The following is an 18,614-nucleotide window of genomic DNA, read 5'->3' as shown; positions in this document are numbered from 1 at the left end:
GCAGCGGGAGGGCTGACGCCGGGCCGAGGCGAGCGCGGCCAATTGAACGTCTTTCCCGGTCTGATTTTTATGGCTTTAAAGGGCAGCAGAAGCACGTTTGAGAGCATTGCAAGTGTGGAAGGGAGGTGATGGGCAGGCCAGCTTTTCTGGCTGCTGCCGAATCTTGTTTCCCATCGGACCCGCTGGAAGATCGGAAGAGGGGACCTGCAGCCCGAGGTTTGCAGTCACTCCCCAGCGCCTGCCTCCCGCTTTCATCTGCACGAGCAAAGCCGCGTGGGAGAGGCGCTCGTAGAGCAGCGTCTCCATCGCCCTGCCCAGCAAAATCATTACCGAAGTGAGAGGCAGCCGTGAATCGAGCGCGGAGGGCTCAAATGACTTGTCAGAAGCCGGGCGGCGAGGGCTTCGCGGATGCCCCGGCGCGACGGTGCAGGTCGGGGCGGCGATTCCCGGCTCCCCGCGCCGGGCGGCTTTCTCCTGCGGCCGCTCTGGTTTTCTCCCAGTTTTGCGGTGCAATCGGTCCCGTTTCTCCTTCTGGCTTTAGCTGGGCTGGATCCGGCTGTATGCAGCAGCGCGCTTTGCAAAGGTCCCAGGCCCCGGCCGCCTCCGTGGAAGGAGCTAGGAGTAACTGCAAAGAGGGAAACTGGGTAGTTTTTGTTGTTTTTCTTTTCTGAACATGCCTGTTAAGTGCTGACCCTCCTAGCACCACTGTGGAGGAGCGCCCCGGGGTCGGAGAGCGGCTCTCCGCTGCCTTCGGAGCAGCGTGCACCACGTGCAGATCGTGCACGCGTGTGCGTGGGCCCCGGCGCTGCCTGCACCGGCGCAGAGCAGAAAACAAGGGCACTGCATTTGATAACACACTTGTAGCGTTCGTCCGGGAATAAAAGATACTGGAAATGCATAAAAAAACCAGTTCTTCCAGATTTTGGAAGTTTTGGGCTGATCTATGCTTAGCCGTGCCCTTCCATCGTTGGCCAAATTGACGGTGGTTATTCATCTGGGCGAGGGCACGGTCTGCCTCGTGCTCGGAGGCGCTGGGGGCTCCTGCTCCCTGCCAGGCTCGCGTGCAAGGACGGGGCTGGCGGGGGCTGCCGCGGCGCCCCTGCCCTCCGCAGCCCCCCCTCAGCCCGCTCCTCCCTCCCCTTGTGTCTTGCAGTCCAACAAGGTGCCCGTGGTGCAGCCGTCGCACGGAGTCCACCCGCTCACCCCGCTCATTCCCTACAGCAACGACCACTTCAGCCACGGCTCCCACTCGCCCCACCTGCCCGCCGACCTCAACCAGAAGCAAGGTAACGGCGGGGGGGGGGGGCTGAGCCCGGGGCCCTCACGGGTGCCACCGCCCTGGTCCCAGGCCAGCGGGAAGGGGTGAGAACCACCAGCACCTGGGGCATCGCTTCGTGACAGCAGTTCATCTGGGGTTTAGCTTCTCTGCAAATCTTTATAATCTCGGCCAGTACGAGTTTGATATCAAAAGCATCAAGCTTGCTGATCGAATGTGCTCAGCTGCCTGTGCAAGCTGCGTCTGCAGCCCAAGATCAGACCTGAGAGACGGTGCAGAAGAGTCAACCAGAAAATGGAAAGTAGTTTTTCCTTTGACTCATACCCAAACTGTTGTCAGGCTGTCATTTTGAGAAAATAAATGTTTGAAACAGGAAATATTCTGACTAAATAGGATCGGTGTCTGATAGCTAACTGGATTTTTGTATCTGTGTGTCGGTCCATGGCCACACGCTGTGCGGTTGCTGCACTCTCTGGGTTCCTGCGTTAGGCCAGTGCACATCAGTTATTTCGTGAGGCTACGGAGGAAAGTACGGTACCGAGAGGTTCAACCCTGAGCTGTAAAATATAGGTACATATACAAGAGATCACCACAGAGCATCTTTCTTTGGGGCTTGGAGGCAAGATGATTGTAAAGTCAAGCTTTTCTCAAGCTTCTGGCTGATGCAACACAATCTTAAAACATCTATTCAGACCACCCAGACTTTTGCACGAACCTAGTCTTGGTTTCATGTCAAGTGAGCAAATTCAGAGCTCTGTGTCAAGCTACCTTGTGGGAGGGATCCGGGGTTCATCCGAGCGAAGAAATCAGTGCAAAACCCGAGGCACAAAACAAGCTGTTGCGATTTGGGCAAGTCCTTCATCAGAGATCTCCGTAGTTGCTCACTTTTCCAAACTGTCCAGCGGATGTCAACTTTGCCAAGTTACCTGCTTTTCTGAAAGCCCCGGGGCATCACGGCTGCTCTGGAAGTAGTGCTGGACTGTCTTTGGTTTGAGCTCTGGAGGCCACGTCTGGGGCCTGTCAGCGATGCCGAGGGGAAGGATTTATGTCCCAGGTAATAGATACCCAGGCGCATCCTGGTTTTCTTCCAACCAGCAAATTGCTTGTCAGCCACCAGAGTATAATGAACTCAGTAAAAATTATGAAGAGTTAACAAATTAAAAGCTGAAGCAGTGGCAGGTTTCCAGATGTCAGGAGGAAGCGTGCACATTTCCCTGCGTCTCCCTTGGATCTTGAGGGAAGGCCACGCCGTGCACCTTGCCCACACCGCCTCTGGGAACGGCTTGCAGAGCCGTCCGTGAGCCATCGCGGCAATGCGCCTGCCTGCGTCTTTGGTGTCCCCCCGGACTCCCGTTTCCCACGCAATGCCCACGTTCGGGCACGTCGGAGGCACCGGGATCCCGCAGATCCCTCTGCTGAGAGGTTCAGACCAGCATCCTCAGCTGGGACCTGCCTCCACGGCACGGTCACCTTCGCATCCCTCCTCCCTGTGCTCACAGTCGAAGGCGGGGGCTTCCTTCCCCCTTATCTGGATGTGACCCATCTCTATTTTTGTCATGGGAACGTCTCCCATTATCATACAGGCTTCCCTTTAAAGTGGAGAGCTGACGGAGAGCAGTCCCTGTCTTTTATTTCTTGTTTTCTCACCCCGATGCTTAAGAAAGGAGTTAAACACTCATTTCAGTTCGTTTTCCTATCCTTAGAGGAATAACTTAAACAGAATTTGAATACGCAGAAAGCAAACAAACGAACAAAAAAAGCTTCATCCCACTCTAGCAAGTACTTTATTAATATGGAGAAGCTCACTTTGAATTTATTTGGAATCCACAAGTCACAGTCACTAGTAAAATGACCCAGAGAGCCTACAGCGATAACTCCCGTGCATTTCAACACAGAAGAAAACCTTCCACAGTGTACAGTGAGAGCAAAACTTTTGGCTGAATATCATCATTTTCCAGTTTGCTTCAGCTGCTGCTTTAAGTGATGCTGTTGCCGATGTCTGTCCCACCGACGAGGATAACCTCGGGGCCATCGAGAATAACGCGTGCTCTGACTTACGCAGCTTTTGTTACTGGCGATCTAAATCTCAGGAAATCCTGGTAGCTGCCTAATGCAGATGCGGGGTTTAGCCTGAGCTGGAGCTGGCCCCTGTGTCATCTAGACCAGGGTGCCGTGTCCCCTTCAGCACAGCCCCAGGCACTTAGGTTTTATCTTCTAATAAGGTGCTTGGGATCCACTGGTGTCATTGCTAAGTAATAACTTATCATTAACACATCTGGGTGAATAATCCAGACTTTTCCTGAGTTTGCAAACTGCTTGCAGTTAATCACAAATTCAGTAAGCGCATTTGTTGTCCAGGACAGGTGCTGAATCTCAGGGCGCGATTCTTTGCGTGAGGCTCGTTTGCAGGCGGTTGATAGCTACTGCTTTACACCGTAAATTCACGCTGTTTCAGCTGGATGCAGCGACTGTGCAGTGTGTATGTGTTTCCTCTCCGGATGAGCTGTGATGCTGAGGTCCAGCCAGCAGCGTGAATATTGCATAGCTGGAATCAGAATTCGTTTTCAGTGAGAATTCTGCAAAATTCGTCGACGCTACCCCAAGATGTGTGAAGGACACATCCACTGAGCTGGCCTCGGAGACGGGAGCAGAGAGCCGCCAGGGGAACTGTAAAAAATTCCAGTGTTTGGGAAAACCTTGTTTTGCAGAGTTCAGCCAGCTAGCACGTATCCCGGGACGCAGTTGAAATCCCGCCTAGACAAAACTGAGCTTAAGGGACCGTAGGATCCCATTTCACGTGTCTCAGCACGGCATGACATTTCTCCCTGGCACGATACCCCAGTGTGCAGCTCCTCGGCTCCCGCGGAGCAGCGGGAAAGGACTGTTTTTAACAGAGGCTCAGATCCTCCAAAATCCAGGTGGAAGCAATGCTCCCGCCGGGGCGTTCCCGCTGGGCGAGTCACGCCGGGGGACCGTGGGGACAAGCAGTGGCATGCTCAGCTGCAGACCATGGATGATGCTTGTGCAGGAGCAAGCCGGCTTCCCTGAATGATTGCAAGAGCGGTTTTGTTCCTGCAGCAATGTGCAGCATCCACCACAACTCCCCATGCTTTACCAAGAGAACCGGAGCAACAAAAGGAGTGATTATAACGTCCTGCGTTTGCAGGACGTGTAACAGCAAGGCATCTTGTGCATGGTCCTTGCTGTCCTCAAGCCTGCTGCTTGCTCCAATGCCTTTCCCTCTGCTTCTCCTAGGAGTGCACCGTCCTTCCCAGACGTCCGACATCCCGGGCTTCTACCCGCTCCCTCCCGGCGGAGTCGGACAGATCACGCCGTCCATGGGCTGGTGAGTGGGGGCCCCTGGGCTGCAGCCGGGCGCCGCGCGTCCCCCACCCCGCTCCCCGGGCTCCCGCCGACGGCGGGGGCTCACGCTGGCTTTCCGCGCCGGCACGGGGTATTTACCCGCGGGGCATGGGCAGGAGGAGGAGGAGGAGGAGGAGGGAGCGCGACTGGCTGCCTTCCTCCGGCTCTCGCCGCCTGGCCCGGGCGCAGGGCATCGCGGCACCCTGCAACCCGCCGCCCCGGGGACGGGAGCCGAAGGCACCGGTGCGGTGACCCGGCGCGATTCGTGAATTTGTGGTTTGTGAATTTTGCGTTCCAGATATTTAACCGCAAAGAAACAGAGGCTGAGGCCTCCGATACAGAGCTGGGCTTCAAAGAGATTGCGTTTTGCTTTCTGTGCTAGATCTGCTACTCTTGGGCGATGGTTTTACCTCCTCATACGATGTGATTCATCCTCAGGAAAAACAAGTACTGGAGTGACTGTGCTGTAGCACGAGAGCAGTTGTTGGGGGTGAGAAAGGGGCCTGTTGGCCAAACGCAGGGTCATCTCTGGGGGACGGGAGCGGTTAAAGACGGCCTTGGCTGCGTGGGGAAAAAAAAGCTTCTGTTTTTCGAAGCGTCTTTGCTTGTTGGCTGGTGGCGGAGGAAGCCGGTGCTGCCGAGGGCCGCTCCAGCGTCGGGCAGGGCTTGGCATCGCCGCCGGGCCAGTCCGACCCGTCACGGGTGACTAATAGGGCAGAGGTGGTAGAGCAGCGAGTGGAAAAGCAGCCGGCGGAGCGGCGAGCGGGCGCTGCGGCAGCAGGCGTTTGCAGCGCAGCCTTGCTCGGTGCTTCGGCTGCCCGAGTTCACAGAAAGAGCCACAAAACCGCTTCCAGGGTGCCCAGAGTAAGTGCAGCGCTTGCTTTTGGGTGGACTCTTCTGCAGAGATGCGTTAAGGCCCGGGTGCGTCTTGATGGTTTTTGCAAAAAGCCTGGGCTAAAAACGCTGATTTGCGTTTTTGCGAAGCTTTGGCTGCTCCCGCAGCGTTGATGCAAAGGGCGAAGGGTGACAGATGCCGGGCCCCGCAGCGTGCCGAGGCCGCGGCAGCCCGGGATGCTCGCCGCCGTGCCGCGCAGCAGCTTCTCGCCCATCCCAGGGCCGTCCCGGGGCCGTGCGAGCCTTAATTGCACCTTCCCAGCGATCAGGGCTTGATTCTGCAATCGCATTAATTTGCGTGTCAGAATCGCTTTGGCTAAAGCCGCGAGTGCCACGATCCTTTTATGCTCTAACATCTCGGCCCGCCGGAGGAATGAATGTCACTTCTGGATTAACGCTGGATGTTTTCTCAGCCCTGGGGCAGGAACACGAGGCTTCAGAGGCTGCTTAGGTTTCCCCGCCGGCCGCGGCGCCCGGCTGTTTGTCGGTGTGTCTATAGGCGCCGGCTTCGGGGGGGTGTTAGGAGCCGGCGGCGCGGCCGTGGGTACTTCACAGCCTCTTTCTTCCCGATCCCAGGCAGAGCCAGTCTGTCTATCCGCTCCCGTCATGTGGATTTAGGCAGCCGTACTCGTCCGCGCTTTCCGCCGGGGCCTCGTTCTCCAGGTGAGTAGGAGCCGCGCGGGCCGGCCTCGCCGCTTGCCGCCCGTGCCGCAGCCGCTTGCCGCGGGCAGAGCAGGAGCACAGCCGGAAAACGCTGCCTTCGGCCAAAAGGGGGTGAAACCCGCTGCTCGGGCACGATCCGCCGACCTGGACCACGGACCTGGACCACGGACGGGCTCCCGAGCGGAGCAGAGCCCTTCCTCGGCGGAGCCCGGCCAGCGCCTGCAAGCCGCCGGCTTTCGCTTCCGCTTCGCCTTGCCCCGGCGCGGGGCCGGTTCCCCACGGGCTTCGTCCTTGCGGGAGGAGAGCAGCCCCCTCTCCTCCGAGGCGGCTCCCGTCCCGGCCTCGGAGGCGGCGGTAGGATAACGGTGCCGCGGCCTCGGCGGCGCGCGGGGCCCCTGGGGCCGACGAGCATCGGGCTGCACACCGTGGACCGAATCCAGCAGCTTCGCTTTCGGCGCCGGCGCATCCAACGAGCAGCTCGTCTCCCGTGGGCAGTCGGGAAACGGCGAGCTCGGCAAAGCTGGCGGCTCTGGCTTTTCCCCCAAAACGCTGCAGAGAGCCGGTGGAGACCCGACGTGCAGCCGGGGTCGCGTTCAGACTTTGGCTTTTCTCCGTTAAAAGGAAGATTGGCTTGGGTTTGTTGTTTCTGTCTGCAGCGCTAACGAGATATTGCAACAGAGATCTGAGTAGCTGGAAGCGCTTTTTAGGAGGGTCCTGGATCTCTGCGAGGCCGGCGCGGGTCGCAGACCGGGTTTTATGGCCGCTTTCGGGAAGGCGACGGCCTTGCCGGACCTGCCGCGTGCTCGGTCCGGCCGGCGAGGGCCGCGCGGCCGCTCTCGGGGTGCCACCGCCGCGCCGAGGGACGGAGCCGGTCGCCGTGTCGGGAAAGGGAGGGCTGGGCTTGCCAGATGCTGGGCTTGCCAGATGTGCCAGGCGTGCCCCGCGCGCGCCTCCGCCCGCCGCTTGGCTCGCCCGCGCCGGCAGCACCCGCCGTCGGCAGCACCCGCCGTCGGCAGCACCCGCCGCGGTGCTGGCCGCCGCCTCCCGCTTGCCGCCGCGTCTCTGCCAAGCCCCGAGTGCCACCTAGCGAAAGCCGAGCCGCCGGCGCGGCCGGGTGGCCCCGGACGGCGGCGTGACCCCCCCCCGCTCTCCCGCAGGTTCACCCACCCGCTGATGCTGGGCTCCGGCGTGCACACCACCGGCATCCCGCACCCGGCCATCGTGCCCCACTCCGGCAAGCAGGAGATGGAGCACTACGACCGGAACATGTGAGTCCGAAGCCGCGGCGGGCAGAGCCGGGGTCTCCCGGCGGCGTTAACGCGTTGGCGGGCACCCGAGTTATCCCCGCTAACGCTTGCGATCGAGGGGGGTTAGCGCCCGCCGCGCGTTTCCCGCGGCCGCCCCGGCCGGCGCTGCTAACTGCTTCTCTTTCGTTTGCACCAAGGAAACCTCAGCCTGAACCAAAGAGAGAGAAGGAAGCCAAGAAGCCCACTATCAAGAAGCCCCTCAACGCTTTCATGTTGTATATGAAAGAGATGCGGGCGAAAGTCATCGCCGAGTGCACCCTGAAGGAGAGCGCGGCCATCAACCAGATCCTGGGGAGGAGGGTGAGAGCAGCAGGCGGGGCTCGGGGCCGACATCTCCGGGCAGAGCCACCTTCCCCTCCGCCGTCCCCGAGGAGCCGAGCAGCTCTGTCACACCAGGCCTCTCCTCCCGAAGGCCCTGAGCAGTCGGTGGCCTTGCCCCACGCGTGGCCACAGACCGCCGGGGTGGCCGAGGACCAGCCGAGCCCGTGGTGGGTCAGTCCCTGGTGTGGGGTTTGGGTGACGCTGGTGTGTTCAGAGACGTCCCTCCGGGTGTGCGGGCCGGGCGAGGGAAGGGTTTCCGCTGTTGGCGACAGAAAGCCGCTCTGAGGGAGCTCGTAGTTTTAAGAGTAGCACATGTGTCACCACCTTGGTCCCATGGGTACGTCCTCCGTCCTCCTCGGTCAGCGTGAGACCCGGGGGCTGGCGAGGGAGGACACCCGTCCCCAGCAAGAGCCACCAGCGCCGCTCCGCCTGCTGCAAGCTACCCCTGCTGTTCTTAAGCACCTCCCAAGCAGCGGCCCGGGTGGTCAGATGGCCCCCGCCGTGGCCGGGGCATCGCGGGGCAATAGCACCCATGGCCGGGGCGGGGGCGGGGGGAGAAGGGCCTGCCTGGGCCCGAGCAGCGCCGGTCCCCCGCGTCTCACCGCGCGCTTCTCGTTGCAGTGGCACGCGCTGTCGCGGGAGGAGCAGGCCAAGTACTACGAGCTGGCGCGGAAGGAGCGGCAACTCCACATGCAGCTCTACCCCGGCTGGTCCGCCAGGGATAACTACGTGAGTGGCTAACGCGCCCGCGGCCGCGGCCCACCCACAGCACCCTGGGAGTGATCCGGTGAATGGGACAACTGTCCTCTGCCAGATTTACTGTCTTCTCCTGGTGCTGTGATTCCTGAGGCTGCCTCTCAGCGCTCGCTCTAGTGCCGTATATCATTTGGGCAATCACATGTGCAGAGATACCCATCTCAGCAGCATTTTGAGCATCCCTTTGGCTGTTAATCATTACATAGCTGTAGCAAGGACATTATACTTTACTACAGATTATACACCCAGTTTGCTTATGGTCCGTGTAAATACGAGTAGCATTTGCATTGAATCAAGATGAACCGTTAAGTGACGTGAATGACCTGCGGAGGCAGGCGGTCGGGCCGCGGTTCAGAAAAGAAGCACGGGGAGAAGCTGGCATTCGGGGGAGAAGGCAGGAGAGGCTTAAAAAGGCCGTTGGAGTTTACTGAACTCTTCAGTTTGTGCTGGTGCCTCCTCCGTGAGCTCCGAATTACCTGGTGGGCACCGCTAGCTCCATCATCGTGGTAGCGCGGCGCTAAGCCCCAGCCCGCACTCCGGTTTCGGGGGGGATTTGCTGGATCCTGCACTGCCCTGGCGGCTCTGCAGGTTTCACGCTAGCTCAGGGGTGTCTGCTGGACCATGCTCCCAGGTGCTCAGCAAGGCGGCAAAACTGCTAAACCTTAGCAAGCTTCGTGGTGGGGAATCCCACCGCTTTGCCAGGCTGAGGGTGCCTCGGATGGCCGGGAAGCTCCCCTCGCTAGTTAAGCTTCTTCTCCAGCCCGGTTCGTTTGCAATTTGTGTCCTAGGGAAGCCCCCACAGCAGCGGGAAGTAATGTAAAAAAGGCAAAATAGGAAAGCGAAAGCTGCTTTGCGTGGGCTGCATCCAGGCGCGTCGCAGGCCGTGGAGTTCGGCCGCAGGCCTCTTGGTGGGGTTGCTTCACCAGCAGCCGTCCCCGTGCTGCGCGGCGGGGACCGCCGGGACGGCAGCCGCCGGCTCCGTGCTCCTTCTGCTGCCGCGGTCCCACCCGGACCTGCCGTTAGGAGACGGTCCCAAGCAGTTCGGGCACGCTGTGCTCAAAGCGTTCGAATGCAGTCTGAGCAAGCAGAGAATAGTGCTTGCGCTGGCGGCTTGCGAGCTAGACCCAGTTCTTTGGTGAGTCTCTTCTCCAAGGTTGCTGGAGAAAAAAGCCCTTTCCAGATCAAAAAAGAAGCAGCAAGCCCCAAACCGGGCAGTGGCTGCTGAGCAGAGCAGCTCGTCAGACAGCAGTGGTTCTCAGCGGTGGGATTCAGCCGGTGGGGACGGCCCTAAAACCTGCCGAGCACGGGGACGGCGAGCACCCGCGGCCGAGGCGCTCCGGCGGGGTGACCCGCTGCGTCACCCGCCGTGTCCCCCCGCATGGTCCCTCCTCTGCAGGAGCTGGCTGCATCCCCCGGAAAGGCTTTCTCCCCGGGGGCCTCCGCGCGGGAGGGGGAATGTAGGTCAGCGCGGCGGCACGCGGCGCCGAGAGCGGGCAGGAAGCTCGGCTGCTCCCCCACGGCAGAAGAGCTCGCCGCGGTTAGGAGCTTTCCACCTTCACTCAAACCACAAGGAGTCATATAAAAAGTCACGGGTCGGGGCCGGCGCTGCCAGCTGCCTTCTTCACGCGCGCCAGATTTGCTCCCGCTCTCCCGTGCCCTCGTTAATGAAGTCCGTAGGATGTAACGAGCGTTGTGTGTTCTGGCGTGGAGAGGCAATTTGGGGAAAACATTGTGTTTTCCTGTTAATGCATGAAGGAAACAGAAGAATGATAGGGGGGTCCTGAGCTGTGGAAGGGCAGAGAGGGGTTTCCCAAAAAACGGTCTCTGGGACTTTCTGAAGACCGTCTTTCCCACTGGAATGAGGAATGCTCCTCCCGGGAAGAAGCCACGCGGCGCTTTGTGTTCAGCGGTAAAGCCCCGGCGTGCACGCGGAGCAGGCGCTGGAGATGGGGACGGCGGAAGGCACCGGGATGTGCCAAGGGCTTTTTAGCAGCAGCGAGACCTTAGAGTAGCAAGATCGTATTGCCTCAGCTGCATGCAGAAAATCTTGTTTAATTCTATTAATTAGAGCAAAAAAGGTTCCGATTCCCATGTTACACACATCGGGGTAGGCCAGTGTTTATAGTTTTGTTATATTTTTGCCTAAAAGCTCTAGCACACTTGCATGGGCGATTCCCAGTCCAGGGGGAGGTGACTCCGGAGGACGCGTTGCACCGGGGCGTCTCGGTGGTCGCTCCTGCTTGCTTGAGCCTGGGAGGACCCAGACGCTGGAGGTTTCTGTTGCAATCCTGGAGGTTAACGGAAACCTGCCGTGTTTTTGAAACGAAAGTCACGTTTCTCACACAGCAGCGCGAGCCTCAGTAAGAAAAGCTCCCATCTCTAGAATTTCAGTAAAAATCACGAGCTGACAGCGCTGCGCACCTTTTAGGTGTATTTCTGAAGAGCTGAGCTGCGGTTTGTACGCCGTAACGCGCTCCCCGGCCCCCGCAGCCCGTGGGCATCCGCCGGCGTGCTCGGGGCCGCTGCAGCCCCGCAGCGCGTCGGGGCTGTTCCTGCCCGGGTACCCTTCGCTCAGCCTCCTGCCGCGCAGCGCCGGCGAAACCTCGCTGTGATTTACTCCGCTGCTTCTTCGAATTCGGCAACGGAGATGGATTATCATGCAAAATAACGCCCTGCAAAGATGACCCATTTTTTTTATTGCTTTCGGTTGCAGAAATTGTCTCTTTGCAGACTGCAGTGCAAATCAGGGCACAGCTGTGGTGTCAGCAGAGCTGCGACCGTGGAGGCACCTATCGCTCTCTGACCTTGCCCAAACTCGTTGGGGAGCAGCACGCTGGGGAGAAGTGCAGTGGTTTTGGCATGCTGGGGATTAGTCAAAACCCCTCTGGCTTGGGGCTCAGGGATGCTGGAAATTAGGGGGTTTTTTTTGCTGTACATGCCCAGAATAAATCTGTGCAATTTAAATGACAGCCGTAATCATTTGTGCAAACACTTGATTGTGGTAGTTGCTTTGAAAGTTCCCACCGGATTTCTTTTCGGGGGTATTGAACTGGGTTGTTTGGGGAAAAAAAGGAGTGTCTGCATGAGCAAAACTGGGTGCTCAGGGTCCGGGAGCCACGGACCTCCGTGCCGGGGCCCCCGCGGCGGTTGCCCTCGGGAGCATCCTCGCTCTTCTGGGAGCACAGACTAATGGTCTTCTCCTTTCGTGTCCTAGGGGAAAAAGAAAAGACGAACACGGGAAAAGCAGCAGGATTCCACCTCAGGTAAATGGCTTGGTGCTGAGTCGAGCGCGTTCCTCCGTAGTCGTCACTTTGGTTTTGCTCGGAGTGGATTATCCAAGGGAAAAGCAGTTGTCATGTCTTACCATGTTTTATTTTATTCTGCTGATCTTAACTAAAGAAATACACTTTTTTTTTTTAAGGCACAGTAAATTAACATTTCTGTGACTTACTCATAAGCACATGTTTGAATTAGAGCATGGGTAGTTCATGAAAACTGAAAAGATCAGGTTTCGGCAAGTGCGTAACTTCATCTAAGCTGTCACTAAAGCTAATCTGCTCAAACCAATGCCCCCGTTGGCCCGTAGATACAGTTAGTTGAAGAAAACTCCTTTCAAATGCATCAATATTTTGGGGGGGACTAAACGCAGGGAAAGACATGAGGATTACCTATGGGCCTGCCCAGAAAAATCGGTTTTCTTCTCAAAGTGACCTCGAGTTCAAGTCAAGTCATGCTAAAAACCCATGCAGCAGCATGAGAGGTTTCTTCACTGGGCAAAATTCTGCTTATTAGAAACTTTTTGGCAGATTTCAGGTGTTTCCCCGCACATTTCCCCATGCCTCATCCAAGGCTATTCCCACGTTGCGTTTGGAAGCATTTCTGCCATACCAGGGAAAAAAAGTCTCTGCCCCAGGGTCCCCATCGGCCCGGGAGCGCGGCACCCCTCGCCTGGTCCTCGCAGCCTGCCCGAGAGCTCTTCCCACCCCTCAGCTGCTGGTTAATCCCCGCTTGGTACTTTCTGATGAAATTACTTAGCCAGACAACAGGCTCTGGGCTGCCTCCAAAACAGCTTGCTGCGGCGGACGCCCGGGTAGGTTCTGGTTTCGTAGCCGTTGGGGCTGCTGCACGAGGTGCAAGGAGGTGGCTGCATGCCTTGGGATGGCTCGCCGGTTGGTTTTTACGTGGGAGTCCAGCTCTGGCTGACTAACCTTGCAGCCGTGGATTGCATTTCCATGCAAGCAGCATCCTGCAACCGGCATTAATTCATACAGCTCAGCTTATGTCAATGATTTCATTAATCGCTTCCGGGTGAGCTCTTTGCTTGGAGTTGTCCGTGCAGCTCCGTAAAGGCGCCCCAGGAATATCTTCAGGTTAGTTCACGCTGCTGTTCTCTTTCAGTGCCTAGACTGATAAGGGAAATATAAGCTTTTAGGCTTATATTATATATGTTGTATGTGTGGTATAAAAATAATAATTTCACCCATTATGGACTGGAAAACGATTGCTGATGGTACAGCAGGAAACACTGGTGGTATCTGAAAGAGGAGGTCGGAAGCTAGCGCAGAAATATGCTGTTTGGATCCCACTTACAGCACTAGAAGGGGAAAAAAAACATGATGTACCTAAAAGAAAACAGGGCCTCACCCCGATCAGTCCCGTATTTGTACAGCAGCACCGCAGCGTTTTGGGAAAGGCCGCGGAGAACAGCTTTTCCATGAGCGCTGAAGGGGAATTTGGGGAGGCAGCGTAGCGTTGCCCAGGCTGAGAGCTCCTTGGTGCTACCTCTGCTTTCCACCTGCTTCTGCAACGTTTCCTCCTCTTTTTTCCCCATGACGGCTCTGGCCTCGCGGGGGGCGGCGCGGGGGGGGACGCACGTGCAGGAGGCCCTCGCCGGCCGCTTGGTTTGGCAGCTCCTCCCAAAGGAAGGGATTTGCTGTGCCGCAGGGAGCGGCAGCTTTCCCGGTGGTTGCCCATGCTGGGGTTGAGTTCTGCGGCTTTGGGAAGGAGATGGCTGAGCTAGGGAAACGCAAGCGAGCAAGAACAAAATCCACCAAATTTCGAGCTGGAGGCCGCTTCCCAAACCTCCTCCTTCTCCCGCCTGCTAGACGAGATCCTTGATATTTGCCTAACGATCACTTTTTTGCAGGAGAGGTGGTGCCGGCGTAGGTGCGTTGCAGCCAAACTGGATTGTAGTGTGTTAGTTATGTGCTAAGTGGCTAAAATGACGTTGCATCTTTTCTTCCTCCTGCCGCTCCTCCTCTCTGTGCCTCTGCCTTGCCCACTCTCCGCCACGCATGCTTCTGTGTTCAGATCCTGCCTCTCCTAAGAAATGCCGAGCTCGCTTTGGCCTCAACCAACAAACGGACTGGTGCGGCCCGTGCAGGTGTGTATCGGGAACCGGCCGGGTGTCTCCCGCGGGTGCGGTTTCGTCTCTGTGCATGCTTCCCGGCGCGCCGCGCTCCCGGCGGGGGTCTCTCCGGGCTCCCTGCCCTCCGGCTGCTGCTTCCCGGGGCGCGAGAGCGGAAGCGGCATCGCTTGTCCGAGCTGCTGGGTCCAAACTTCGCCCTGTGTTTCTCACCCTGGCAGGCAACATCATGTTTTACGTGCTTTTGGGTCACTTACTTCCCTGGTGTTGAAGTTTCTCTTTTTTGGTGTTGAGACATTTCTCATCCCTGCCCTTTTTCAAGAAGAGCCCTGCTGCGTGCGGGGTCTCCATTCCCCTTTCAACGATTCCCTATCACAAAAAGACCATTCCAGGGCCAGCAGTGGGTAGTTGAGGTGTTTCTTTTTCCTGTTTACACCTGGGACTAACCATGTATTTTTGATCCACCTCTTGCTGGCTCAGCAAGTGGCCCTGAGCTTTTACTGTGCCCACATTCGTTAGGGGCACGATAACCTCAAGCAACGCGACGCTTTGCAAGCAGTCCCTGCCTTGAGCTCCTGAGCAATGGACACAGAAAGGCAATAGCAAATCTTAAAGCATGAACCGAATAAATATGACCTGGTTCAGTGTCTCCAGATGGATCCAGGTAGAGAAAGCTCGTGCCCCCCCCGGGCCTGGGCACCCAAGCAAGGAGAGGGGCAGCCTCAGCAGAGGTTTGCCGTCCCTAGCACAGTGCAACATGCCAGCACGTTAAGGAGTCTGTCTAGCAAAATCTGGAAGGTGTTGGCGTTACATAAAAGGGCAAGTGTTGTACAGTGTGCTTATCACAGCTAGCGCTGCCTAAAATCATTTAATCTCTCTGAATCTCATTGCCCGAAATGTAGCCACCCCGAGTCCTGACCCTGCTTGGTCACTGACCTCAGCGGCAGCCCAAGTGATACCCAACAGCTTGGGACTGATCCAAACTGTCCGAGACTAGCCGCCCTCCACAAACCTGATTTTTCTCAGCTGATGATGTCCCGAAGGAGCTTTGCCGCTGCTGGCCATGAGCTCAGTGTCGCCGGGCAGGAAGGAGGAGGCTGAACAAAGTCCTTCATGTACTTCTGGGTGCTGTGAAACAGCAAGCACCTCATCTTCCTCTCTGGGCATTTTTTACTACTTAATAGTAGCTTAGAAGCAGCCCACGCTTGCATTTTGTACAGTGGCTGATGTCACTCCAGCACCATTTTTTCCTACTTAAGAAACTGGTCAGAACTCCCTTAATGCCTCACTAATACTTTCCCTGAAAGTATTGATGTATTACAGGTGAAGCATTTCAGGCGTTACACGGAGACCAACACTGAGCTGACACCTCCCGTACCGTAGTGCAGGGCACGATGCAGCTCTTCGGGCAGCTCTTGCCGCTTCGCTCCTACTTCATTTGACCGCTCTTAATCCAGCTCCAGCGCTAACACTTTGCATTGCTTCCCAATTAACACGGATGCTGAGCTGCTCTTACACCTTGGCATGCTTGCTCAATGTTGTTTTTAACCTTTGCCACTCAAATACCATTTAGTAACAGCCGGTCTGCAATTTCCAGTACTAATGTGCTACTGCCAGCTCAAGGGCTTCTGCCCTGTGTGTTCGGGTGCTGACACCTGCCAGGAGAAACTTCCACCAGAGAATTTCCCTTCCAGGCCAGCAGACGTTTAACTGGTTCAAACAGCATGTTCTGCTTCGGAGGTTTCACCTTCCTCTCCCTCCCTGGGGCAAACGGGTCCAGGTTGCTGAAGGGGCAGGGAGATAGATAGATAGATATATACATAGATAGATATAGATATGCCTTTAGCTGAATAATAAACATGTTAACTATAGGCCACTAAAGAGTTCATTTAATCAGTAGTCTGTAACATCAGCTCTGCTTTTTGTCTGTATTTTTAAATAGAATCAGATCAGTGAATTGATGGATATGTGCCTGTCATCTTATAAATAGGTTTTTGAAACTCTTCTTCCCGCAGCTACTTCTGAAATGTCTGGGGAAAATACGACTTCTCCCAGGGTTTGCCTATGCTGTAAAATTACAGCCAATGCAGAATAAGCTCAGTGTTAGATAGTCAGCGTAGCAGGGCTGTTGTGTTTCACATCACAGTAATTGGGTCACTGTGGCTGACTATGGCACTAGTAATACTGCAGCTCTTGTTCACATCCAGTGCAAAGTCGTATTTAGTGCTGGACTAGCTAATGCACATGCTGACACGGTCTGGTTTTTCACTAGTAAGCTCCACGGCAGGCGTGTGCCTGCTTTTGCAAGCTCTCCATTTGATCGGTTTTCCTCAAATGAGACGGCTGAGGCAGGGAGCTGAACGTAGGAAGATGGTTTTCCTGGCTGCTTTAGCTGGATGGCTGTGAAGTCCTCAGGGTCACCTCCAGCAGAGGAATCGTTGCCCTCAGTGTTAGTGAGGTGACATCTAGGGAACTCGATGGCTTAACTCCATACTAAGATGCTCTAGAGGCTTCGAAGCAGGTGATGTAAAAGATCTGTCACACGAAGAGCAGGAAACCCAGAATGCTCAATACAGAATCCTTTAAGACAACATACAAGGTGCTAACTAAATACCCAGGGAGAGTAAAAGTGATCTCAGTGTACGAGGGGACACCTGGCACTCGGGTAAACATAGGCTAAATATTGCCGCTTTCAGGGATCCCGAAAAGTGGAGTTGCCAAGGGATGTGGTGGAATCATTCCCAAATCCTGTTATAGAAAGGTTGACGTAGGACTTGTATTTTTGAAGCACCACGATCGTGAGGTATGGACAGATGGGGAATGTGAACGTGCTGCTTCCATGGAGCACGTTTGGGGAAGCAGCCACGGCTCCAGCCGCCCACCTGGCCGCGTCGGCTCTGCGGGTGCTGGTGTCACCAAGACACCAGCGTAGGTGCCACTATTTGGGTACTTATCTATGCAGTCTTTATTGTGGATAAATCTCCCCCCAGCTCTATCTGTTATGCTCCGTTAAAAGACAGCGTGGAAGTGAGGCTTTTGAAGCACCGGTCTGGTCATAGGTTCATTCGGATACTTCTTGTTCTGTCTGATCGCTCTCTCTAGTATCCGTCTACATTGCATTTTGTACTTGTAGCTCTGCTTCCCAAGAGACGATTCACAGCAATCTCTCCTTGCCCAGGAAAGCCATGGGCACTATGATTATCTTTTATTCTTAGCTTAGTCAACAGAGGAGCAGTTTAAAAGGTGATTTACCCTCCAAATAGCAATGAGTTATAAAGAAACTACAAGCCACGTACGGCTTCTCAGGCTCACCCCTAGGCTAACATCCCAGAAAAGGGACCTCACAGCCTCAGCCCATGTCTTCTTCCAGCCAGGCCCATGCCATGTTCTTCCCTTTTTCCGGAAAGGAGTTTCTGCTCCTGCTCAGCCCAGAGCAGTTGAGCACTTTGCAATCAGCCGTGTCACTGGACCATCATTAGAGGTCCTGTGGGAATGAATGTAGAGTATCTTGCAATTCAGAGATGTTAAGTCTAGCCTGAGACCAAAAACTTGCTGCAGAAAAAGTGAGTAGATGCAATCTGCAGGAGTCCAGGAAAGCGGTACAAAATGGACCACAAAAACGTTCTTTCCGTAAGAGTTTGGGTGGACTCGCTTTGTTGTAGAAGGAAAGCCAAAAATGAACTAGCGAGAGGTGTCCGGCCAGCGTACTGCATCCTGCCGCCTCTCTCCCAGGTGTTCCTCGGAGAGGGCAGGAGACGTCCTGGCAGGGCATCACCCAGCCCCTTTCCCCGAGAGGGGCTGGGTGGGCACACCGTGTCCGACTGAGCGCACGTCCCCGGTGCAGCTTGGGCCATGCAGCAGACGCTCACGTGCGTGGTGGGCCACGTGCTTTGACGTGTTCTGACACCTAGTCCCGCGCCCGGATGGCACCCACGTACCTGGCCACGTGCAGGGGCTCATTTTGCTCGTGCGGCAGGCAGAAGTGTGCTCACGCCACGTTTTATGGTCTTTAAGCACCCCCACAAGAGCCCCTTTACCCCATTCAGCACCCCAGGAGTAGAGACGCTTGGCTGGGTGCCATTAGTGCTGGGGTGGTGAGAAATGACCTCCTTTTCCGTATTTAGTGGGTTGAGGCCTGTTCATTTGGATTCAGCTCCCGTAACAGTGTGCTCTTCCAGCAGCAAAACCAGCGTACCAGTCACAAGGTGCAGGGACGGTGGGGGCACGGCAAGGGCCACTTTCTGCAAGAAAAAAGTGGGGATTGTTCTTTCACAGCTAATAAGGGTACTGCAAGGCCAAACATTCGTGCAGCATGCCCCGGGTTTTCGGAAGCGTGCCCCACCAGCAGGTCCCCCAGCCCATGCCGGTCCCTCGCACGGGGCAGGGGGACCAGCAACCGGGCTCTGCACTGGAGCAGCCCGTAGGATGGGGGAGGACTCGTGGGAGCTGGTGCCACCAGTCCTCGGAGTCTCGTGGCCTCGGCCCATATTTATGCCAGCCATGAACATAGCTGCTCCTTTTGCATCAGAAATACAGTGCCTAGATTGTAGGTGAGTGAAGCATCTTCTGTAAGGAGCAGCACTTTGCTCTTCCTGAGAGGTAACGTAGTGGAGGAGGTTACGGAGCAGCAGCTTTGACGTTGGCACTTGGTTGGCGCGAGGACTGAATA

General features: G+C 56.4%; 1 protein-coding gene across 6 annotated transcripts in view; it reads left to right on the top strand.

Annotated features, from left to right (window-relative positions):
• The window catches only part of TCF7 (transcription factor 7), a 62,310-nt gene that overhangs the window by 39,575 nt on the left and 4,121 nt on the right, over window positions 1-18,614 (top strand). For 2 of the 6 annotated variants that reach the window (XM_064521127.1, XM_064521130.1), the window contains exons 4-11: window positions 1,154-1,286; window positions 4,532-4,622; window positions 6,110-6,196; window positions 7,354-7,464; window positions 7,641-7,803; window positions 8,446-8,553; window positions 11,795-11,843; window positions 13,891-13,963. In XM_064521127.1, coding sequence (XP_064377197.1) covers window positions 1,154-1,286; window positions 4,532-4,622; window positions 6,110-6,196; window positions 7,354-7,464; window positions 7,641-7,803; window positions 8,446-8,553; window positions 11,795-11,843; window positions 13,891-13,963 — 815 coding nt within the window. The remainder of the gene's footprint in view (window positions 1-1,153; window positions 1,287-4,531; window positions 4,623-6,109; window positions 6,197-7,353; window positions 7,465-7,640; window positions 7,804-8,445; window positions 8,554-11,794; window positions 11,844-13,890; window positions 13,964-18,614) is intronic. The other 4 variants (XM_064521129.1, XM_064521131.1, XM_064521128.1 and 1 more) reach the window with 3 other exon arrangements.

The sequence above is a fragment of the Dromaius novaehollandiae genome, chromosome 15 (assembly GCF_036370855.1).
Source record: "Dromaius novaehollandiae isolate bDroNov1 chromosome 15, bDroNov1.hap1, whole genome shotgun sequence".
Classification (NCBI taxonomy): Eukaryota; Metazoa; Chordata; class Aves; order Casuariiformes; family Dromaiidae; genus Dromaius; species Dromaius novaehollandiae.
This window is presented reverse-complemented; position numbering and strand designations above follow the sequence as displayed.